Source organism: Protopterus annectens, chromosome 8.part1 (genome assembly GCF_019279795.1).
Source record: "Protopterus annectens isolate FY-2018-M chromosome 8.part1, PAN1.0, whole genome shotgun sequence".
Taxonomy (NCBI): domain Eukaryota; kingdom Metazoa; phylum Chordata; order Ceratodontiformes; family Protopteridae; genus Protopterus; species Protopterus annectens.
The window spans coordinates 360,948,851-360,973,298 of NC_056742.1; the positions used below are offsets into that span (position 1 = coordinate 360,948,851).

Here is a 24,448-nt window from a genome sequence, read left to right on the forward strand (position 1 = left end):
TGGCCTTTTCCAGGCACAGTATTTTCATTTCGCCTGCTTGGAGCCCCAAGCACGTTTTAGACACTGATGGACAAAAACTGAAACCCTACTCATAATATGCTGAGCATACCTGAATGATGTGGTCAGTCATTGAGATGATTGGGAGTATCCCTTCCCAAAAATGTAGTCTGTGTAAGAATCTCTAAGATAGGAAAGCAGGCTTGACTGCAAATGTAAGTTGAGTACGGTGGAAGCCAAATGCTTGGGATATCATTTACAAAGATGGGTAGCAAGTCCACAAGTAGACCCTAAAAAACTGGCCTTTCCCCTATACTAAGAGACAGATGTAGACTTTTCTTGGACTAGTTGGATACTATAGGAAGTCTGCTCCTAATTTGGTGAATATTGCCCATAAAGATACAAGCAGGTATAGTATTTAATGAACTAGAAACAATACAATGTTCTGAACCTTTGTTTGTGGTGACTGATTTTACTAAAGAATTTACCCTGTATAGCACTGCACCAGTGGTAGTCATGGGGGCTGTGCTATCACAGGACATTCAACATGTTATCACATGACATTCGAGGTGAGAAGCAGCCTGTGTGCTATATCAGCCGGAAGTTGAGCAATGCATACGAGAGATGATCACTCATAGGAAGAGGTACAAAGTGGCCCATAGATGTCTTGAAGTACAGTTTGTTAGGCTGGCACTTCCATTTGCTATTAGATTATGCCCCTTGGCAATGGTCAAGTAGTCAGACCAGTGGCAGTTTGAAGTTGTGCTGGTGAGCACAGGTTTACCAACAGAAATGATAATGGATTGTCAAGGGCCTTCAGCCCATTGTTAGGAGACCAGCACATCAAAGGATGTGGTTGGGTGTAGTGCTATCATTTTGGTTATAGCACATTGGCAATAATCATCTTCAAACCACTTTTCCCCCTTTTTTTCCCAAATTGGGTCAGCAGTCATCACTCTTATCTTGATACAGTGCTATTCTCCTTCTTCAGTGGTCATGTCTATCTACCACAGGTCATCTCTCACACAGTCCAGTCATCTCTCTGCTGGATGTCCTTGTCTACCACAGGTCATCTCTCACACAGTCCAGTCATCTCTCTGCTGGATGTCCTTGTCTATCTACCACAGGTCATCTCTGTGCTGGATGTCCTTGTCTATCTACCACAGGTCATCTCTCACACAGTCCAGTCATATCTCTGCTGGATGTCCTTGTCTATCTACTACAGGTCATCTCTCACACAGTCCAGTCATCTCTCTGCTGGATGTCCTTGTCTATGTACCACAGGTCATCTCTCACACAGTCCAGTCATCTCTCTGCTGGATGTCCTTGTCTATCTATCACAGGTCATCTCTCACACAGTCCAGTCATCTCTCTGCTGGATGTCCTTGTCTATCTACCACAGGTCATCTCTCACACAGTCCAGTCATCTCTCTGCTGGATGTCCTTGTCTATCTACCACAGGTCATCTCTCACACAGTCCAGTCATCTCTCTGCTGGATGTCCTTGTCTATCTATCACAGGCCATCTCTCACACAGTCCAGTCATCTCTCTGCTGGATGTCCTTGTTTCCACTTGCCATCCTCCAGCCTCTCCCACATTTTCTTCACCAAATCATGTTTGCTTTCCTAAGCAGATACCCGAACCACCATAATCTGTCCTCATTGACCTTCTCTGCAGTGGGAGCTACTTTGGTTTCTGCTCTGATGTAATTGTTATAACTGTCCCACAGTGTGCATCCAATCACCCATCACAGACACTTCATCACACTTAGCTTCCTTGACTGCTTTGCTTTCATTGCCCAGGCTTCCATGCCATACAGAAGTATTGGAGACACCACTGTTTTGTACACTTTACATTTCAGCATTTTGGCATTCTTCTGTCACACACTGTCCTTGACACTTGGTTATGTGGCTGTAGCCCCTCTGATTCTAGCTTTAACCTCCCTGAGCAGACTTCCCTTCTAAACCATATCTCCCAGAAACGTTAAACTGTTAACCTTGTCCCCTATTGTTTTGTCCAATTTCAGTTTTCAGCTTTTGAGTTCCCACATTTGCTGACACAACCACTGTCTTGGCTGTACTCCATTTCATCCCACGTGTTTGCAGTTTAGCACCCCACTCCTCAGTTATTTGCTGATGTTCATGTTCAGAGTCTGCTTGTAATGCCATATCATCTGCATACAGCAACTTAGTTAATCTGTCTCCTTCAACCTGTCTGTTAATGTAGTCCATCACCACTACGGATAGGGGTGGGCTCAGATGTGAACCATGATGCACACCCACTGTCATTGGGAATCCCTCTCAGAGTCCAAAAACTGTTTGACCTTAAGTCATCGGATCCTTGTACATAGCCTGCTTAATTCTATCAATGTTTCTATAACTTTAAACCATTGCAGGACTTCCCAAATCAGCTTTCTTGTGACCCTGTCATATGCTTTCTCCAAGTCTAAAAATCTGCAGCTGAACTCGTTCCTCACCCCACTGCTGCCTAAATAGGGGTTTTACTCTGTGCATCACCTGTAGCTTCTTCTGAACTGTTTGTCTTACTGGAAAGCCTGGGTCAGTTAACTTATGCACCATCCTGATATGAATCCAAATGGATCATCTTCCATCTTACTTTTGACTGCTTATCAGTCACCCTCTTCAGAACTTTAATCCTATGCAACAGGATTCCTGGGACTTACATGCTATCTCCAAATCTAGGAATGCCCAGTTGGACTTTCCTTACATGGATAATATATGTGCTGCAGTACGGACTGTGGGAATATTCTTACAACCGTTAATTAGACAAACCCAATGTATTCGCTAGATAAAAGGGCACAGATTGCCACTTCTGCTGATTTAAAATGAACTAGCTTGTAGAGCTAGAAGCAGAAAATTCATTCAACTGGAGGTTCAGAGTGGGTTGGTTGGAGCTTGTCTGGATGTGTGGAGATGTTGTTCTTATCCACAGAATTGTACCTGAAATAACCATCTACAGTTTAGAGCAGTGACTGGGGCCTAATTACGACAAACAACTTAAAAAGTTTTAAGGCAGCTTGTACTTAGAAAGGGTGATAGAGAGACTATGATACTGTATGATATAAAATGACTAAATGTGCTGTTTTATTTTTAACCAGATGGGCTATTAATTTATATTTTTCTGTAACTTAATGAAACATGAACATGTGCTTTAAGGAAGTCCCGCCTCCAATGTAAACTATGTCATGTGAATACATTATTTATTATTTTTAATGTTTGTGTGTCTTTTTTCAGCTATCGGTCTGATTACCGAATCACTACTCTTATAAACTGAATGGGAATATAGAATACATCATCCATTGTTGTATTAGAATTTGCAGTCATAATTCCCTTAATTAAAGAATATAATTGCTTCCCTCTTCTGTGTTACCCAATGTTTAAGAAAATCTAGTACAATAAACCTGCTTTATATAAGGTAGATAAATGGGTTTTGCCAAAACAGCATAATAGTTTTCTGATTTTACATTTGCAGAAAGCAGATCTGCTTTTGTACCGCAATAATACATTTAACAACTGCTTTCTTTTCTCACTGCCATACTCACTCAGTAACTTATTCATGTCACAGTTCAATGCAGGCATTCAAGTTTTATGACAGACACAAGAAACTAAAATCAATGCATCAGTGACTTTGGAGAACTGGCCAGAATATCAAATATCTGTCTTGAGACAATGACATCCTAGATCTGGCACAGTTACACCTCATTATTTGTGAAGGTGAAGTGAGGACCTCAGTGTATTACGTCTTTGGTAGATCTAAGGCTATGGAGGAAAGATATCTTCCATACAACTCGCAGGATTTACTTGTAGGGCAGAAGAAAATACAGATTTGTGCACATGAGTAGTTTATCAGAATTGTATTGTCTTTGGTTTTATTCCAAAAAAAAATCTAATGGTGGAATTAATGAACGATAAAACAATAAATATGACAAAATCAAAACAAGGAGAAATTAATACTTTGGGACAATAGTTATTGTAAAGGGGCCATTCCTTAAGAGATAATGTTCTTACATAAAGAAAAATCCATTTGGTCACTCCACTAAAGATATTGAAGAATGTTATTAAAATGAAACATAATAAAAAATGAAAAACTTCATTAAAATTAAAACGAATTATAAATTACAAGCCCGACTTTTAACCTTTCTAATGTGTGATAGATATCAAATGATAAACCCTCCTAAAAATACAACACAGACACAAGCCATCAGTGAATCTAAAACATTAATTAAAAACTGAACTGTGATAAGATTGGACAAAAATATTAAGTTCCCATGTACTTATTTATGTATTTATGTTTATTTCTTTGATATCTGCATAAACTCACAAGGCAGAAATATTTGTTTTCATTGCTAACCCAAGGGCATTGCTTGATAGATAAAGCAATTTTCTCAGTTGCACAGTAGGCGAAAGGAAGCTGTGGGACTCAAACCCCAGACTGCAGATGAAGCTCATTAGCAGACTTAAACTTCTGCCACCAGTCAAACTTTGCCAGAGCATTTCATGACATATTAGTTCATTCAAATAGCTTCCACCTAAGAGACTGCTTTGCACTATCTCCAAGATATAAAATCTGAAATTATAGACATGATTCACTATGATATTATGTCTAATATAAAGCATTTAACACATTCCCTTTAATAAGATTTTTCTCTTACCTGTCCATAAAAGGATCTGTCTGCCTTACATAAAAAGTTCAGGTATTCACACCTCACTGTATAGACCAAATCCCTTAAATAACAACTAACCCAACCATTAAAGGTACATTTATTATACATTTTATGGTAAGTGAACACATCTGTATTATCAATGTAACCACAGGTATTGTATTTATTTTCATTCATTCGAGGATATAACTGACAACAACTCCCCCAAATTGTAACTCTGATTTTTAGTAAATTATGGTCAAGTCCCACCCATTTTTGCAACTTGCAGACAATATGAAGGCAATGTGTTAAACTGCTTTATATAAATAATGTGACAGTGGATTTCCATGGCTGCATTTTTTAAGCACAAGGTTTTCTATTAAACCAGTCCTGAGAAACAGAAATGTTCACATGATTTAATTATACATGTTGTTTACCAATCATTTTTAAACTAATTTCTTGAATTCATTAGAGTGTATTAAGAAAGACTTATTTTACATCATATTTAAATATACTTGACTTGAGAGAGTGAACTAATTTGTCTCAAAGTACTGAACTCTGGTTTATATTATTTTCATGTTAATAAATTTGTATAATTTTTATTATTTTTCATTTAGGTAAAGTTATTTGCTATCCTAAAAGGAGAAGCTGAGTTGTATTTATTTATTTTTATTTGTTTGTTTGTTTTTGTGGAATTGTGGTAAGTTTATAGATAGATACTGGGCTAGCTGCCCTTGTGGGCAATTTTAAGCCTAGCCAATTTCCCTCAAAGGGGAGAATTAAACTCTGAACTCTGTGTTGGTGAGGAAAACACCTTAATATTATATGAACCCCCAACCATTCATTATCCGGAGTCATAAATCTTAAGTCTGAACCTATGATTACATATGTAACATTATCTTAATAAAGAAATACCTTTACATTTGTAACTAAAGTTGCAGCCAGGAGTCATGCAGCAAGGCAGTTATCATGTCATTCATGTTGTCATATGATGAAATTGTGACATGGGCTATCTATTTGTAATAATGGTGCTTAAAGTTAAAACAAAAGCCACCTATAGCTAGGTGTCTATGGCCGAAGAAACCATGCAGCTTGAAAAACAAAGTGCCTGATCCTTCAATATGAAAAATATTAATATTCTTCTTCTTTCAGCTTTTCCCAGTTAGGAGTCACCACAGCAGATCACCTGTCCACTCATGATTGGCAGTGGAGTTTTACAGTGTTGAGTTGCCAGCCTAACACCGAACCTTCCACAGAAGGCACACACATGCACACATTCATGCCTACGGACAATTTGGAGTGCCCAATCCACCTACAGCATGTCTTTGGGATGTGGGAGGAAACCAGAGCACCCAGAGGAAATCCACGCGACCACAGGGAGGACATGCAGACTCCACACAGAAGGCACCTCAGCCGAGGATCGAACCGGAGAACCTCTTGCTGTGAGGCGTCAACATTAACCGCTGCACCACTGTGGCCGCCCATGAAAATTATTAATATTAATAATGTAAAATGCATGGTTCTCTCTCTAGTGTAGCATAATCAATAATTTAAACAACAAAACATTTAGCTTGCTCTGTACTCACCACAAAGTTCCTTGGTATCCACATTGCTGTAAGATTATAAGTGAAGCATGAGAAAAGGAATAAAACAGGAATGAGTTAGTCCTCCAAAAACACAAGAAATAGTGATTTGTGTTTACAGCAAGTACTTGAGACAGTTTCTTATACATTTTTTAAATGCATCAGTATAGGTGATCTCTCTCACGAGGATCATGCATTTGTATTTTTATACAATTCGCAAGATTATAACTTCCTAGAATTGACAATTCTATATAGTCTGAAACTATATCACACAAAACAGTACTTTTTTTTTACTTATTGTCAAAATTGTATACACTTACATAAGTACCATTTTGATACTACAACAGACGTTATAACTGCGGAGACGAATCACGCCAGACCTAGTACCTGGTATTCCATTAGGATGCTACTCAAGTTAAAGATCCTCTCAGCTCAGATATGTTATCAAGATAACAGAAAACAAGTCACATGTCTAAGTTGCTCTGAAAGCTGGTAAAATGAAGAAGGATACACATTTTATAAAGCTGCTGACATGGACAGTTACGAAATGAGAGTCAGTCATTAAGCAAGTACTTGATTAGAACCCAAAAGCTAAAGATTCACAAGGAAAGTATGGTCTGTACCTCACTTAATTCTTTTTTTGACTTACCCAGCCTCCATATCTCTCAACTGTACAGATTTTTGCAGAATGTCCGGATTCTTGCCTCATATTTTTGGTATAGTCCTCATAACATTTTGGTTTTCTGGTAAACCATTGGCAAAACATTGAGAACTGAAGACAGAAAATCATGACATGCATTTGAATTTCAGACTTCATTCCCTTCAGAAAATACATGCTAATGTATTGTACAGAATTAAATAATTTCTGGAAAGACATTAATCACTTTTTACAAGCAATTTTCACAGATAAGTTTTTACTCTCAAAGTCATTAGTTTTGTTTAACACTCCTGTTCCTAATTGCATTACAGAAACTAATCAGCCTCTGCTCTGGTCCATTTTATCAGTAGTCAGGAAAACAGTTATAAGAAACTGGAAGTCTAACCCCAGGATTTACTAATCTTCTGTGCAGGACTAGTCTAGTCCTGCATAGAAGCTGCAGTTTAGGAGGAGGATGGCAGCGTGCCATGCATATTAATGAATGCACGCTGCCTGAACTCCTAATCCTACACAGAGCGTGTACGAGTGCAGGGGGCTTGTCTGAGAGCAGAGCTCTCAGAATAAACATGTCCATGCAATATAGAACAGCAGAAAGTGGAAATAAATGAGCAAGGCCACTCATAGGTGTCTGCATATCTCAACCAACAGTCCCCCATATGTACAACAGTACATATAAATAAACCGAAGAAAACCCACTATATTTATTTAAATCCGAGTACAGTTAACTGTAGGTGTGCGGGTGTGCCCATCGCTGAGCTACAGTTAAAGCAACTTAAAAGGCTGAAGAGGATAAAAAGGAAGATATATGCAAATGAAGCAGCACAGCAATAGTGTAGTGGTCAGAGCATTCACCTAACAAGCAGGCATTCACGGTTCGAGTCCCACTGCAGCACATACCATTTTCCATGTGAAATCTGTATACGAACATTTATTTACATGTTATTGCTGTACAACCTACTAAATAACATTTAAATGTGAAATGGAATACTGCATTAAATGCACATGTGAAGAGTCAGTACCATAATGAATAAGTCAGCAGTAAGCAGGCATAAGCACAGATGAGCAGTAGTAAGCATATGTAAGCACCAGGAAGCGTGTGCAAGTGCGTTTGCATGGGGTGAAGGACCGGCGACACAGATTAAGCAAAGGAGAAGCTAACTGAGTGCAAGACACTGTGACCGGAAGCCAGCAGTGCTTACCTCTGCGCAAACCTGCTTACAACTGCTTGAAAGTGCCTTAAGCACACTGCATCCAACGGCCGGTGTTCTGCCCAGTAACAAAACAAACAGCTTTTGCAAGTCTGGAACCCAGGACCATGCACACCATACACGAAACGATTTACCACTAAGCCATGCCAGATATGCAGAAATTGTATGTTGACAGAAACATAACCCAGCCCAGTCATGCAACAGTACAGAGAATGTATACCAACAGCTAGATGGGCGTATGTGTGCAAATATATCACTATCTAAATGGATACAACATATCTATAGCTGTAGTCACATATATATATATATATATATATATATATATATATACATATATATAAATATGCAGAGATATATACACAGATATATATATATATATATATATATATATATATATATATATATATATACAAATATATGAACAGATATACATGCAAATGCTGACAACTACACATATATATGTTCATAGGTTCATAGGTAGGTACTAGGCTATCTGTCTGAATGCATTTATAAGCCTAGCCAGAATGTGTTGGCTTTCGCCTCCCCCTTAGATTAGTTCCCTGTGTCGCTGTCCAGCAGAGCCACTGAAGTGATCCCCAGTGTAAACTTTGTTTCTCATCCACTCGTCAAGGTTTCTCTTGAGTGCTAGCGAGCAGCTCTGCCTAATGTAGATTGGAATCTTGTTGCAAAGCATGGGAAGTCTCTGGGACAGCAATCTATCCCTCCAGCGAGTCCTATTTATTGTTGTGGTGAGGTTTAGATCCCTAGAGCATGTGGCTCGAGGGGATAAGGTTTTCTTTAGGTGGAGCATGTCCATCAATTCTGGGTTGGACATAGCCTTGTATGGCAAGCAGAGATCACCTCTGAGTGGGCGGTATGCAACCAAGTACAGCTGGAGTTTCTTTAGTCGAGCTACATAGGGCATCTGTTTGAGGCTACTGATCCTCTTGGTGAGGTACTTCTGTGGTCTTTTCAGCTGTTGCAGGTGTCTTGTAAGGTACATCCCAAATGGGGCATTGTACTCTATGATGGGTCTAATGAGTGATGAGTAGAGGGGCACAATGACCTCTTTTGATCTGGATGCAAACCCTTTTGTGATTAGGTAGGCCACATAGAAGACTTTTCTAACCACTTTGGCAATGTGATTATCAAAAGAGAAATTACTATCTACTTGGATCCCCAAATCCCTTATTGTGTTTTCCGTATTTAGGGGACTACCACCTATGTGGTTGTTTGTGGGCACTTTGTTATTTTCAAAGGGAATAACTATGCACTTTTTAGCATTTAGCTTGAGGCCATGATTTTGACACCAGGTATCCGTCTCAGTGAGACCCTTTTGCAGGACGTCTGTGTCAGCTGGTGATTCAATTATAGCCCCTAGTTTGTAGTCGTCTGTGAACTTGGTCAGCCATAGTCCTCCTGTGCTTGTCTATACCTCAAGAGAAGTATATGCCGAACAGGAGGGGTCCTAAGACTGAGCCCTGGGGAACGCCACTTGTAACCGGTTTAGAGTCTGACCTAGCTCCCACAACTCTCACTATGTGGGTTCTGTCCGTAAGCCAATTGGCAACCCATCTTATGTCAACATCTATATGTCCATATATACACATTGTGGCATATGTACACAGATATATGTCTCTGTAGGTATATTCCAACATAGTTAGAAATATGTACGCAAATATATATACCCACAGAAGTATATATGGCCAGACATATATAGATACCAATGGTAGATGAACAGAAGCATATATGTCCACGTACACCGTCAATGGGCCTGAGAGGCCCCAAACAATAGATGTCATGTACGGATTTGCATACCTCTTTGCCCAGTCAAACACATCCGCCCTGCAATACATTACCAAGCTCATAGTATTGTACGTCTGTCATTGAACTAGGGAATTAAATTAGCCCTCTGTCATGTCACATGTCAACATCATATACCCCTCTCCCCCACCCACTAGGTGGGCTGAGCAGTACAGGCCCATCCAACCTAGGCCATCCCCAACCCATACATGCATAACCCACAGTTTCGCTTCCTCCCACCCACAGCACACACGCAGTCAACATCCCTACCCTGGTTACTGGCCCATAGCTACCACACCACCACATATTGCCCACCCCCCCTTGGGACCCATACTGACAGATGTTCTGACCCAAATATCCTAGGTTTGGCACATGCCGTAGACCATGCACATAGCCAGGGGTACCTATTTAAGTCTGTGGGTAGACAAAGGTTGAATACCCAATGTGTGGGTTGTCTCGCATGGGACAAATGTATTCCTGGTACTAGCAATAGATGTCACATGTGACTCTGTGTACACTAACGGATTTAGTCATAGGTACTGCAAAGCATACGTGGCACACAAGGTTGGCCGGTATGCACACGAAACACCGTATCCAGCAATACAAGTCAACATTACAGGCTATGTAGCTAAATATTTAGAGGTATATGTGTTTGTATAAATACCCATAACTATATAGATACATACTGCCCCCTCTCTGTAGTACAAATGTATACATACATAGATAGACATATAAGTAAATACACACATATACATATGTAGACACCCATACATCCACATGTCGTTAGATACTACTGCTTCCCCACCAGTCAGTCGAATGGCCTACTATACAGTTAAGATGTCCCCCCCACCACCTACCCATCTACACCTCCACTAGTCACATCTACTCTACAATACAAGTATGGCATAACTAAACATAACCCGAATACCTGAGTGTAACCTATCCAGAAATGCTAAACTGAATCCTACTTAACCTTACTCTGACCTTCGTGAACAGTCATACCTGACATGTATACCTGACTTAAGCATGTATAATACCGACATGTACATGAAGTAGCATGGGGGTATGAGGCAGCAAGCAGGAGTATGCCTGTTTGGGCAGCGGTAAGCAATGGCCACACTGGGTAAGCAATGTGGAGGCCAACCCAGTGTAAGACACCATAACCAGAGGTCAGCAAATCTGAGCCTAGCGCACACCAGCGCATACCCGCCTACACTTCACCCACAGTGCCTTAGGTATGCTGCAGCCCACAGCCCTCATCGTGGCCAGTAAAAACATAATCAGCACTCCCAGGTCCCCCCCCCAACACACTATAGTCCAAGTGAGTTACCATGAAGGCATGGCATGCAGATATACATTCAGCTGCTGTTATCACAAACATATCATCCGGCACAGTCAGTCAACAGTATAGGAAATGTATGTATGTACATTAATACCAGCAAACATGTGTACAGTGCTTAGTCACAGTATTCTGAGCAGTCTATGAGTATTAATGAACAGTGCCTGTCCACGCATACTATGAGAACAGTAGTCTTGCATAATAATGAAGAGAGTAATGGAAAACAGGGCACGGCGTGGGGGGGTATTTCATCCGCGGAAGTGGGAGATGAGGCTGGTCTGGTGTGTGCACAAAATGCTGCTTCTGAAAACCCTGGCAGGATGCTACCAGTGGGAGAAACAGTGTAGACTAGCAAAGTGTACTCGTGACACAACAACAGGTCCGTCCCTGCCAGGACGCACCAGACTTTATGGGTCACAATGATGTTTCCACCAGTATTGGAGGTGGATGAAGGGAAGGCTCGAACTAAACAGATGAAGAGCCTGCAGAAGGTTGCATCGAGACAGTAATATGGAAGAGTACCGAGATGTGCAGAGAGGGAAATGTGTGGAGGTGTGGTATGGCAGGGCTAGCAACTGCAGAATGGATGGATACTGTGTACGTGGAGCTCGGGGACCTGGGAAAGGGAGCATGGGTACAACATTAAGGTAGAAATATGCAAATTACACAGAACTGCAATAGTGTAGTGGTCAGAGCATCTGCCTACCGCGCATACATTCCCGGTTCAAGTCCCACTGCAGCACATTCGGTTTTCTGTGTGAAATCGGTATAACAACATTGTTTTGCTGTATAACTTACTAAATGACATTTACACTTGCACAGGAGTACTGAATTACACATATCCCACTCACTATTCAAAGGACATGAGACAACACACAGATATGTATACACAGACAACCTTTAATGGTGTATTTTACAGTAATGTATGCCATTACCGACAGCAAATATATCTGCACTTATTTAATCAGTGAGGAATGCAAGGCCCACACAGAAAAGTAGATGCAGACAGTGCAGATATATAACATACAATGCTGTCCAGGCCAGGCCCGTCAATTCGTACAACTGTGGACAAAGGATTTGCCATCAAGATAGGTAACAATAAACCATAACAGATGTAGTTCAGCAGACACCAGTCACACCCTGTAGTCAAGGTCTAGGGGGACATTTCTTACCTGTGATAATGTCTATGTATCTGCCACATGTATGGACCCTGACCAACAAATGTCATGGGTGTCCACGATATGACTGGGATGATAGCAGGAATGCTAGCATTATATTACTGAACAATCCCCAAAAGTATCACAGCAGGACAAAGCCAGCCATATATGTGAAAGGCAGAGGCAGGAACACAGGGCCATACTCGTAATATTGCTATTGCACACCCTGCACATCGCTGGTGTTACAGGATTCGTTGTAACATACCATTATGTAGGAATAACACATCAGGAACACAACTGGAAGTAGCCATGTACTGATAGCATGCAACTAACAGATTGTCAGGAATATATCTAGGACAAGCCCTGTGTGGTGCACAGGCAAAAGCAAACAGACAATCCACTGGCCATCATGAGGATAGGCTCACTGTTGAGAGCTATGCAGACAGACTGCATTCCATCCTAAACTACTATGTACACACAAACACTGGAAGACCAGCAATATATAAACCACATAACAACACTACTCACTCTGTCTGTAGGTCTGGAACTTCTTAAGACTGTGTAGTTGCCCTGTGTCTGCAAGCCCCATTGTAATAGGTACTGCAACCTGCCATCTGTAACACTGCTGCCCACATACAGGAAGGACATCCTCAATACTGGAAAGGTGAAGGAACAATGCCCACATGAGTAAGCAATTTATAGTATTGAGTTGCCATGACGATGTTTAACAGAATCACTACACAGCAGGCTGCACGCAGTCAGCAACTGTTGCACACTGATTGGTGCAGAGCCCATCACCTGATCATGTGCATTGCCTACAAAAGTCATGCTGAAATCCATTCAAACCAACTAATTCACTCTATTGGAAAGGGAGAGAGAGAGAGAGAAATAAAAGAAAGAAAAGGAAAATAAAAACATACTAATAAAACAGAACTCACACAGTAGGGAACAACTTACTACAGGCCACAACTGGGAAGGCGTCACACCCGTCCAAACACTAAAAGGTATGTAAAACATAACTGTATGTAATTTAATGTAGTATGTGGTATAGATTATTAGGATTTATGATGTAGAATGTTTGATATGTGCCATCTGTAGTTGTCCCTGTAATGATGTCCCACTGAACAACTGCTCTGGACAATACTGTCTGTCCCTGTAAGCAGTGGGACATACCCGTCAACTGTGCAGATCAGCAATGAATGACAAAGATGTCAGTCATAATATCTGTCTATGTTATGTTAGTGTGGACAATAGCTGTTGGTGGATATACTGCCGTCATGATAGACACATGGGTGTCAGAGCACACCACTTGCAGGACAGTCATGTGAATGTGTAATGTAGCATGCACAAATGCCATAGGTGTGTAATAGGCATACCAGCACACTCACACCATAGTTACCACCCTAATGTTAGGCTGTGTTCACATGGGACACCTGTCTGTGTTGCAGCAAGGCACAACAGTGCAGTCATGAATGAAAGATGGTTACAGAATGTGGACCAGATGTCTGTATGCACTCCACATATCTGTGTGATACGGAATGTGACATGTATGTGTACAGATACAGACACTCATATAGACATAGGTATATCCACAACGTACAACATATATCTACACATATATGTACATAGATGTATATTTATACACATATAGGTATAGTGGCACTGACAATGGCATGTCAGTGAATGTATCCAGGTAGTACTGTCATCCGCATGATGGGTCGCTTGCGCAGCAGATGGGGCATGGACTGAGCAAGACTGTAGTATGAGGCTCTGCTGTGTGACATATGTAGTGAATGGAGCAGCCCCAACCATATAGGAGCCTCGTATACCATTACTGCCCATACACAGTGCAATACAGGGTAACAGCAGTGAGGCCATGTACAACCTACTCCACTCAGGTCAGGCATGGTAACCACATGTGTATGCATGGAGAGGGATGATATGTTAATGGGCTGTAGTGATGCGTGTATATTAGCAAGTGCCATGCAGGAAGGGGAACATATGTAACTGACTGTGGGATTGTCTGCAAACTCAGGGAAGGTGAGGTAGTAAGGTGGCTGTCAGTGTGAGTGTGTGTGAGTGTGTGTACTGTTATGCACTGCTGTACAGGTCTTAACATGTGTATTTGTTTCCCCCACAGATGGCGAGGTGGGTCAATATCCCTCCTGCATGCATACTGAGGTATGTGTCCCTACAGACACCGATGATGATGAAGGTACAGGTGAGGCACAGGTGGGGTTGTCAGAGGCCAACACTGCACCAACATGTGTCATCACCCACCTAGCCTCCCCAAGCTTGCACACAGTTACAGTGCCCCTACAAACCCCATCACATGTGGTCATAGCAGAGGTAAAGTTGGCATTTGGTGGCAATGGCCAGGAAAATGTGGTGTCCATGCCAACTGTGTCAGGTCACAGTCGGTATAACCGGATGTTCGGAAGGCCATCACATCAGCAGATGTACCATGGTGTTCATGGGAGGACCGCAGGTCATCCTGCCCCTGGCAGAAGCGCCATAACTGGTACCACCAGGACCATGTTTCAGGCCATAATGGAGGCACAGGCATGTATGGAAATGCACTCCAGACAGGTCTTGAGGCTGCAGAGGTCTGCTTTTGCAGCTGTAAGTGGCAGCCTCCATGAACTCACTGTCGCCTTCTTTGAATATACTGAGGTCATGGATAGACGGTGGGGTGATATGGCTGGCCTCCTCAACTGTGGTATGTCTGTGCTAGAACGTGGTGGGAGTGGTGCGACGTCCATGTGGATGTAGGCCAGAGACACCAGCAGCTGGCGGTCAATGTGGACATGCCAGGATGCACATCTGCTCCCATAGTGACAGTACCAGCCCCAGCACACCACAGGGGCTGCTGTCCACAGCACACCACAGCAGGCTATGTGCACATGGCACTGGCCAGGCCCAGGTGGGACATGGTTCCAGCGGACATATGTCATCAACAGGGGAGAGTAGCACCTTAAGGTCTGTACCTGCACATGCCCATGAAACCCCTGGCAGGCATAGTCATCATGTCCATGGCCAGAGGCACTGAACTGCACACCCTGCCAGGTATGGTCTGCAGCTGTCCAACATTACCTGTATAGGGCAGCCACATGGCAGAACTGTGTGCATGCACACCCACACTCTATGCAACCACACCTGGGGTGACCCCCATACCGACACACACCACATCACCATGCCCCAATCAAGGAACCACACCCCTCACCCACACACATGGTGACAAAAGTTTGAACCACCCTCTGGCACACATGCAACACACCCTGTGCATATGATGATACCTGTGCCACATCCCTGTCATCCATAACATCAATGCAGGGACAGGCTAACATGGTTCTGATGCACATGGTGACTTTAATGGGGTGCTGCAATGTAGAATGTAGTCAGGGGTAATGTGTACTGCATACATGTCAGATAGTGTAGCCATGCAGCTAGGATGACATTCACACACCCTGTGCATATGATGATACCTGTGCCACATCCCTGCCATCCATAACATTGATGCAGGGACAGGATAACATGATTCTGATGCACACAGTGACTGTGATAGAGTGTTGCAATGTACTGCAGTGTATAATGTAGTCAGGGATAATGTGTACTGCATACATGTCAGGTAGTGTAGCCATGCAGCTAAGATGACATTCACACACCATGTGTATATGATGTGCCACATCCCTGCCATCCATAACATTGATGCAGGGACAGGCTAACATGGTTCTGATGCACACAGTGACTGTGATAGAGTGCTGCAATGTACTGCAGTGTAGAATGTAGTCAGGGGTAATGTGTATTGCATACATGTCAGGTAGTGTAGCCATGCAGCTAGGATGACATTCACACACCTTGTGCATATGATGATACCTGTGCCACATCCCTGCCATCCATAACATCAATGCAGGGACAGGCTAACATGGTTCTGATGCACACAGTGATTGTGATAGAGTGTTGCAATATACTGCAGTGTAGAATGTAGTCAGAGATAATGTGTACTGCATACATGTCAGGTAGTGCAGCCATGCAGCTATGAAGCATCTCAGCTGTTGGTAACACCAATTGATATCCCCTTACTGTCATCCATTTGTGCTGTAGGCATACATGTGTCAGCAGGAGGATAGTCTGCAGTCATATTCCACAGGGGGATGTCAATGTGGTGACACTATGGCCGTGACATATGTGTACAGTTGCACACATGCCACAGGTATGTATAACAGTTATTGGCCATGCAAACATGACAGGTGGCCTGCTGGTACAGGTATAATCTGCACCCTTATGTCAAACCATCCACATACACACACATCCTGACCTGGTGACACTGTGTCTAGACCCCAACCCGGGTATGTAGAGCTACTGAACTGTGTGGCTGTCATTGCACACATGACACCATCTGTAGGGTGAGGTGTGTACCAGGACACGTGCTACATGCAGACCATCCACAGACATATACAATATGGTAATGGGGGATGTAATATTTGTATATGGTGAATACATAGGGTGTCATACCATCATATACACATTGACTGACACATAACGGGTAGACACACATCTTAAGACCTGGTTGTATAGTTACTAACTAACTAGTCCATGTGTCCAATGTGTTACAGGTAGGCTGCACACAGCACATGTGTAACTGGGCTGTATCCTGTTATCTGTTACCTGTATGGGTGATGGTGACATTGGCTACCTGAGAGTGGTACATGGGCCTATACCAGGTGTACCATGGTGTAAAGACAGTGTACACAGCACCCACATCCCCCACTGGATATTGTACACACTAGAACCCATCAAGATACTCTGACATACCCACTATCACACAGTGGCCATGACACAAAAACATCCCATTGCATATCACAACAGTGGTACCACAGGGATATGCATGTGATGCACATGCCACAGGCATAGTAGGGTGTTGCATTGCATTGCCACACCTATGGGTGACAACAATATCCGTACTACTGTGTGGCAATGTGTATTGTAATAGAAGTATGTGGACTTGGACCGGTGTACCCTACAGATATGCACACATGCACATATACACACATGTGGCAGACCTCAATGGGATTTCCATGACTACCATACCATTGGTGCAACACTGTTGTGCTGGTACTGCAAGGCACATGTATCTGTTAGGGAGTGGAGTGTAACATGCTATATGTTACATTAATGGGGTTGAGAGGCACCACACACTATATGAGTTGTACGAATAGGCATCCCCACAGCCAAACACATCCGTTCTACAATACACTACCAAGTGTTGGTGATACCATAACCAGGGCTATTGGCAACATGGGCATAATATGTTACCTGTACTACATCCCACCTGTGTGATGTCAGGCTGTTATTGGTAACATATCATGCAGTACATTCCAGCTCCCATGGGGAATGTATATATGGAAGCCATCAGCATTACCAGGCTTCAGATACACAGACACAGATATGCAGATACAGGTATACATATACATAATTATATATATATATATATATATATATATATATATATATATATATATATATATGTACATATACATGCGACTACACATACACATGCAGTTATATGTACAGTACGAAACATAAGTGGTAGGAGCACACAATATGGAAAAGCCACTATGCCTACAGCTGACCCCTGAATGACTGGGCACTGTATGTGCCACCCATACAAATGACAATCGTTGCCTGTAACATACACCCACAGAGAGGCCATAGGTGAAACAACACCCACAGGTTTGCAGACATGGTAACCTGTCATCATGTACTATTACAGTTCTACATGCCATGCCATATAGCTGTTCAGACACTGACAACTATATCAACGGAGTGATGCTACAGTAAACCAGTTGTACTCATAAAGTAGGCTAGAAAGTTTCACAGCTGTTGTTGTTCAGGCCAAGCCATTCACATTGTACAATAGGAAATACACACTGGGCCACAGGATACTTAACAATCGACAGTATGTACTCCAGGTGTGTAGTTCAGCAGCCTCTATCTACACACTGTACAAACACAGTAGGTGGTATAGACGTCTTATGACCACATGTGTTGTACCTGCTACATAACTTGGCATAACTGACACCATCACGTGCACACCAACACACAGAACAGTTAGTATGGCAGGGGCCAGTAGTCCTGCAGTACCCAGATCCATGACAGTAATGTATATATCGGTGAAATATATGGTACTGTACATCCAGATACCATAGGGCAGCTCAGCCCTGATAACCCCCACATTTTGTAACAGCCTAGGTCTTTTCTGGTGCTCCCCCTAGACTCAATTATACAGGGCCATATACCACTGTTACATACATTGGGCTCTGCAGTGCATGAGGGCACACATGTATTGTTTAGGTGGCACCCACATATATATGGCCCCAGCCCCACCATATGTGTGGGGGTTACAATGGCAGTGGACTGATGGCAGACATGGCAGTGTGTTATCCTCCCAGCCCACTATGGATCAACCACTGACAACATGACATATGTGCACAGCTTGGTATGTAGGTGATGGACAGAGGATGGAATGCAGGCACATATGTGTACAACTATTGCCATACACTACACAAGGTGCAGGTGTTACAGAATAGTCTGTAACATACCCTTAGTCAGGGAACTGCTGGTATGGACAGACATGGATGTAGCCATGTACTGGTAACACACACTGCCAGTGTATTATCTGACACAAGACCTGTGTGGTGGACAGACAAGACATGATAGGCACAGCTCCGGCCAGCATGAGGGTAGGCCCACAGTTGTATGCTATACAGATGGACAGCATTCCATGGCAAACTAGTATGTACACCCACACCCTGTAACACCAGTATTGTACAAAGCATAACACAACTCCACTCGCAGTCTGTCTTTACTTCCTGATCCTCCTATAAATATGTGGCTGCCCTGAGTGTGCCGGTTCTCCTATATGGGGTATTGCGACATGCTGTCGGTAGCACTGCTGCCCACACACAGGACGGGTGTCCATCACACAGGAGATATATATTTAGCTTTGTATACATGTAGCTACTGTGTCTGATATAAAACTATATCTTAACTGATCTTAGATAACTATCAGCTGGTTGGTACTTTTGGATATTGTTACGGCTGCAGAATTGGTCTAGCTGCTCTTACTTGTTAATAAGTGGATACTGTTTTTTGTATGGTATCACTAACATTACTGGGTTGAAAATGGCAAAGTTGAATTCTGTAAGTTTATAACACCATATTTCCTGAATCTTAGACATAACAATGCTGCAGCCTTCTAATTTTTACATCTAACATTCTTTACCAGGCGATACCCCCTAAATACTGTACCTTCCCTGAAAGGAAAGCAACGGCAGAAGGAAACCACCCAGATGAGAATCATACTGCTCAGTCCTGCTACTAGCTCTCAAAAAATTCCACTGCCAAGGTTAACACTAATTTTCTTCCTAACGCCAAATAGAGAAGCCGACTCCTGGGTCTGGTGCACTGCTAGGTGTTCCAGTTACATATCTAATTGGAAACTAAAGAGTAAAGAGTAGTACCCAGATACAAGGATCAGTAAAGCCCCTATTTCAAAACTCCATATTGTTAGACCTTAGTGAAATTAATAAAATTTCTGGTGTGCCTATAGTACCTTTTTCCAGTACTTACATTTGATCTTGTAGGCTGGGGGAAGTGCTTGAACTGCTGTAGCCCCGCTCCGCTCGCCCTGGCTGCGCTTGGGATTGCTCCGTGCTCCGCCCTGTCCCCTATTCCCACCTGCCCCCAGTAGTGCTAAATTTATAATAAGATAACCACACCCCCTCTGGTTATAACCAATCAACAATAACTTCCATAAGAGAGTAGTGCTCCTTACCTCCCACCACTATCTCTTCCTATTCCTAAGATGTTACTAATATTATCAGCCATCTACTTAGTCTCTACCACCAATAACATTAGTTAGTATATACAATGTTCCACTACTCATTACTACCCCTAATGCGTATTCCATATCTCCTCACCTACTGCGAAAATCTGTATTACCCAGGATTTTACTACCCTAACTCCCAAACTTCTCCCACCTCAGCAACAAGCACTGCAGTATACCTAATATACTGCCCAAAATCTAGTTCCATATCCTACCTATGCTGTCACCCCATTACTTCCACATACCTAAGTCCCAAATCCAGATAATACCAAAAGCTAATCAGTAAATTCTTAAAACTTATTATAAGATGCAACTACAATCTAACAACAGATGGTGACATCCACTCAAACCCAGGACCACCCACTCCTGTTAGTCCCATAACCTGCACTACTAGCCCAACCAAAACTCTATCTTTGAATAGGACCCCCAACTCCCTTCTGACATTTCACCTAAATATTAGAAGCACAAATAATAAAGTACATAATCTGCATGCTCTCATGGCTCTTCACTCACCTGACATACTCTGCCTAACTGAAACCTGGCTAAAACCCTCCACCCATGACAATGAAATACTACCACCTGGTTATGACATACACAGGCTAGATCGTACCAGTAGAAAAGGGGGTGGGATAGTGATACTATTTAAACAGACACTGAATTTATCTAGCCATCCCTCACAACCACCACAAATCAATAATGCGGAAATTCTTTCCACTAAACTGCAAATTAATAAAAACAAAAGTATAAATATTGTCTGTCTATACATTCCCCCTCGGAATAATGTACCCACCCTAGAATGTACTCCACTGGCTATCTAGTACCTACCCCCAAGAAACCATGGTACTTGGGGATTTTAACATAGACTGGAATACCTGTCCCATTCAATCGCCAGCCACTCATATAAACCTATTTGGGTTCAATCAGGTCATATCCTCCCCCACCAGAATAGGTAAACCCCATCACAAAGAAAATATATTGGACTGGATACTTATAAATAGTACTCCCCAACTGTATCAAACAGGACCCCTGCCCAATGACCTAAGTGACCACTCTCTCACCTTTGTACTAAGAAACAAGGGCACTAACCCCCAACACCCTACCACAAAAGCAGTGAGAAACAAGAAGGACTTTATCCCTTCAAAATTCCAATCTGAAATTGCATCATGCAATTGGTCGGTCCTAAAGTAGTTACCCCTAGACGATGCGGTTGCTCACTTCAATCACAAATTTCTAACCACCCTTAATTCTCATGCCCCTGCCCGCTCCACTCAAACTAAAACAAAAATAGCACCATGGCTATCCAAAGATGCCAAAGCAAAAATGTAAAACAGAAACAAAGTGTGGGCCCTATGGTATATCACAAAAGCTCCCCTAGATCATACCAAGTACAGGCAATTAAGGAATATGACTAAACAATCCATCCTACTAGATAAAAAGAACTACTAGTATCAACTGCAGAAGAAAAAACAGGCTAACCTGCAAAAGGTTTGGGCAAGCATAAACAAACTTCTGCACCCAGGAAGTACCTCCACTCCAACCCTGACAGCCTGTAAGGATAAGCAACCAGGTGATGTAGCAAATACCTTTAATAGCTTCTTTACTGAGACTATTCAGTCCCTCGCCAATCGGCTACTCCCAAGCCATTGCAGTCCTAATAATACCACTCCTAGTAGCCAAACCTCCTTTCGCTTTCAACCAGTTCCTACATCATTTATTCGAAGTCTAATCAAAAAACTAAAACCAACCACCCTAGCTGCTGATCTTCTGCCTGCCGAGTATCTGCAAAAGGCCACAGATGCAATAGCATATCCCATCTCCATTCTAATCAACAGAACAATAGCAGAAACTTCCATCCCCACTATCTGGAAAATTGCCCATGTCATATCACTCCATAAAGGTGGGAGCTCTACTGAACTGCCTAATTTCCACTCCATAGCCATTTTGTCACCACTAGCTAAAATCATGGAAAAATGCATCCATAGTCAACTACTGCAATACCTGACACATAACCTCCTTGCCAGCTCACAGCATGGTTTCAGGCCACACCATAGTACCACCACTGCCCTCCTTGCATTTTCTGATGTCATAAACAACAATCACAATAGAAACACACTATCCTCTGTCCTATTTTTGTATCTCACCAAAGTTTTTGATATGGTAGATCACCAAATACTAATTCACACTCTTAAGACTATGTGCCTAGACACTCAAGCTCTGCAATGGTTCCATTCCTACTTAAACAACAGACAACAAGCAGTCCGATGGCAAAATAGAATTTCTAACCTCCTACCCAACACTCTGGGTGTTCCCCATGGTTCTATACTTGGACCTCTTCTATTTTCCATATTTATCAAGGATCTCTATAAAGTCATCCTAGAGGCAAAATGCATTCAATATGCGGATGACTCTACCCTTATCTGCTCTGCTACCATCCAGTTGGACTTACAAAGACTATCCCAAACCACCTTCAATACAGTAGAAAATTGGCTAAAAGACCATCACCTGATCCTTAATCCAAAAAAAACAAAGTTACTGCTGTTTTCCCCTATGCGACGATCCACTGTACCATCCTTCTTCATTAAATCTAATGAGGGTACTATAATCTCCCCAGATACCCACAAAAATCTTCTAGGCATTACAGTAGACAACAATCTCAAATTTGATATGCATGTTAATCTGACTGATAAAACCATCAACAAAAAACTTGGCTCACTCTACAAGATTAAACCCTTCCTAACTCCAGCCACTAAAATAGCCATTGCACGCTTTCACCTTCTTTCAACTCTCCTCTATGCTTCTCCACTATTCACCAACCTAGGCAAAACAGAACTGAATAAACCCACTAGCTGTTATAACCATATTTCCTGATTTGCCACTGGAATGCCATACAAGACACACCACTGTAAAAACCTGCACCACCTTCGATGGTTAGAATTGCCACACCTATTTCAGTATAACCAACTTTTAGTGGCCCATAAAGTACTAAATCAACCGGACAGTACACCTTCACTTAAAACTGTTATCAAACTTTGTAGTAATCTAAGACCACTTCACTCCTGTAATAGGTTACTAGTGCAATCTGTCAAGTCTAACAAATCAGCTGGTGACTCATTGTTTGCCAACCATGTTAGGAAAATCTGGAACTCACTCCCTGACGATATTTTCCTAGAGCCTTCCCTAAGTCAATTCAAAAAAAGTCTTGAACTTTATTTTAAAGCACTGGCTATGTCCCTGTGCCAGACCCGACTAATCCTCTCACTATGTAATGAACTAATTCTTTTCACAACTTAACACAGTTGTATTTACTATTCCTTAAACCTTGTGTAAACTAAAGCATTTGTATGACTATGTTTTTGTATTACCAGCTGAACCTGTAAAATTGTTCTTATTTAGATATATGTAATAGAATTGTGTTTTACTTTGGAGCTTTTCTCCCCGGGCCTCCACTGAAAATGGAAATGTATCCAGTTGGACTATCCCGGTCAACAAATGTAAAATAAAAAATAAAAATGTAATGGGACTGTGCACACATGATGTGGGGATCAATAGTGTGTGGTTGCTATGACAGTGTTAAATGGGTGTAGAACACGTGCAATCATATATCTGGCTATCTGGATATGTATATGTACATATATTCCCACCATAGTTCCTGGACATGAAGTGTAGGCCAGCCGCAGCCCGTATGTTCCCAATGTCGTAGTTGCAGGGGATGTCAGGTATCTCTAGCAGGTATACTAGTAGGCTATTGCTACTGTCATTGGGATTGTCTTCAAAGAAATGGTGTGTGTGGCAGGACACATCTGCTCATAACATGTGTGCCATTGGTTACTGAACTACATCCAAAGGACATCAGTGTACAGTGCTGCTGCTAGCATGTAATGCCACTGTGGACTGCACCAGAGATATTGGCCAATATATGTGGGGGTCTGACACAGTCTCTACATTCCAGAGGTATACACATATGCCCTTAGTGCTACACATGTACCATGCCTGACAATATGGATGTGGATGGCCATGTAGATGGGTATAACACATAACAATAGGTCAATAGGTATATAATGTCCACCATAGGTCATGCATTCACAAACCCCTGCCTGGCCTATAACAGTATGATTGCTGGTACAGGGGTGCCATGGCCACATACTACACAAGCGG

At 42.2% G+C, this 24,448-nt stretch overlaps 1 protein-coding gene across 1 annotated transcript in view; it reads right to left on the reverse strand.

Moving 5' to 3' along the window:
• Nucleotides 1–24,448, reverse strand: part of NECAB2 (N-terminal EF-hand calcium binding protein 2) — a 2,586,853-nt gene that overhangs the window by 1,327,454 nt on the left and 1,234,951 nt on the right. The window contains exon 4 of the mRNA XM_044081939.1: nt 6,244–6,269. Within this exon, the coding sequence (XP_043937874.1) occupies nt 6,244–6,269 (26 nt within the window). The remainder of the gene's footprint in view (nt 1–6,243; nt 6,270–24,448) is intronic.